The sequence below is a fragment of the Manacus vitellinus genome, unplaced genomic scaffold (genome assembly GCF_001715985.3).
Source record: "Manacus vitellinus isolate BGI_N305 unplaced genomic scaffold, ASM171598v3 scaffold_1_pilon, whole genome shotgun sequence".
NCBI classification, from domain to species: Eukaryota; Metazoa; Chordata; class Aves; order Passeriformes; family Pipridae; genus Manacus; species Manacus vitellinus.
The window spans coordinates 215,046-216,791 of NW_021939396.1; the positions used below are offsets into that span (position 1 = coordinate 215,046).

Genomic DNA, 1,746 nt, shown 5'->3' on the forward strand with positions numbered 1-1,746 from the left:
GTGATCCAACCCCAACCATTCCATGATTCTGTGATCCAACCTTAACCATTCCATGATCGTCCCCAATTTCCGCTTTTATTCCGGAGTATTAAATATTTACAGGGATTTTCCGCTGCCCTGGGGAGCGGATTCCTGGTGTATCCCATCCTGCTGAGCTTGGAGCATTAAACATCATTCCAGAGGGGGGCTGGGAATGCTCCAGATTGGTGGAATTTTAACCTGGATCCGTCTCTGGGAGGTCAAACCAGAAATCCCAGCGTGTCTCTGGAGCGACCCGGAGTTGTCGTAGAACTAAATCCGAGCGGGAAATCTGCTCCCACAGCCCGGGAAGAGGGGGAAGATAAAAAAAAACAGGGAATAAAACCTCCCTGTGGGGGCTCCTGGATGGAATTTGATGCGTGGAGGGAACAGCTGGGGCTGTGCCGATGCCGGCAGCTGAGCCATCAAATTCCAATCGCTCATTCCCGCTGGCAGGTGAGTGACTGAGGCGCTTCCCACCACCTGGAAAAGTTGGATACAGCCTCGTTTGCCGACTCGTTCTTTCCTGCCCTGGTCAAGGCTGATTTGATTCCGTGTGTGCACCAGTCGGAGCCGGTTTTCCCTGCAGTTGCTCCGGGATGTGTTTGGGTTCGTTTGGGAGATGAAAAGGGGAAGATCCCTGTGGGGTTTGGAGCTGGAAAAGAGCATTTGTGATGCTGGGGCTCTCCTGAAAGTCCTGGCCTTGCGTGGAGGTCTATGGGGAGCATCCTCATCCATCCGGGATGCTCCATCTGGGAGCTGCTTTGGGTGGAACGGTGAGGTCCAGGAATCATGGAATGGTTTGGGTGGGAAGGGAGTGGAAAGATCATCTCATTCCAACCCCCTGCTGTGGTCAGGGACACCTTCTGCTATCCCAGGTTGCTCCAACCTCCCTTTGGACACTTCCAGGGATGGGGCAGCCACAGCTTCTCTGGGAATTCCATCGCAGCTACTCCCCACCCTCCCAGCCAAGAATTCCTTCCCAATATCCCATCTAACCCTGGGAAGCCATTCCCTGTGTCCTATCCCTCCATCCCTTGTCCCAAGTCCCTCTCCAGCTCTCTTGGATCCCTTTAGGCCCTGGAAGGGGCTCTCAGGTCTCCCTGAATCCTTCCCTTCTCCAGGCCGGACATTCCCACCTCTCCCAGCCTTTCCTCACAGCAGACCCATTCTGACCCATCCCATCCCTCCGATCATTCTTATGGATCAAAGATCCCGAGGGCTCTATGAATTCCTATAAAATGCCTCGATTCCCAGGAGTGATCCATGTTTTTCTCTCGTTCCCAGCTCTGAGGTTGCACTCCACGCCCAGTCCCGGCGTCTCTCCCTCCGTCCTGAACCGATCCTCCTCCTGCCGATACATCGCCAGGTCAGTATTCCCAGGGAATCCCCCTCTGGATTCGTGCTCAGGAGGCTGTTGGGAGCTCGAGTTTAACTGGATAATTATCTGGTGACGCTGCAGCCACTGCTTTTCCTCAGCTTCTGCTTCCAGGTGGCTGTAACTTCCAGCAGAAAGGCACGGGAAAGCTGGGATTCCAAGCCGTGGATTCTGCTTGGGAGATGTTGGAAAGGTTATTAATGGAAAGCTGCACCTTTCTGGGAACAAATCCTGCTTGGAAAATCCCTTTTGAAATCAACTCCATTATCCTCAACAGGCATTTTGTGGTTTCTCCCTCATCCCAATTTAACCCTTCAAACCTGCAGGTTTTCCTTTCCTTTCCTTTCCTT

At 53.2% G+C, this 1,746-nt stretch overlaps 1 protein-coding gene across 1 annotated transcript in view; it reads left to right on the forward strand.

Annotated features, from left to right (window-relative positions):
• ZC3H3 (zinc finger CCCH-type containing 3) overlaps positions 1–1,746 on the forward strand; it is a 129,847-nt gene that overhangs the window by 94,203 nt on the left and 33,898 nt on the right. Inside the window, exon 7 of the mRNA XM_029959255.1 lies at positions 1,306–1,387. Within this exon, the coding sequence (XP_029815115.1) occupies positions 1,306–1,387 (82 nt within the window). The remainder of the gene's footprint in view (positions 1–1,305; positions 1,388–1,746) is intronic.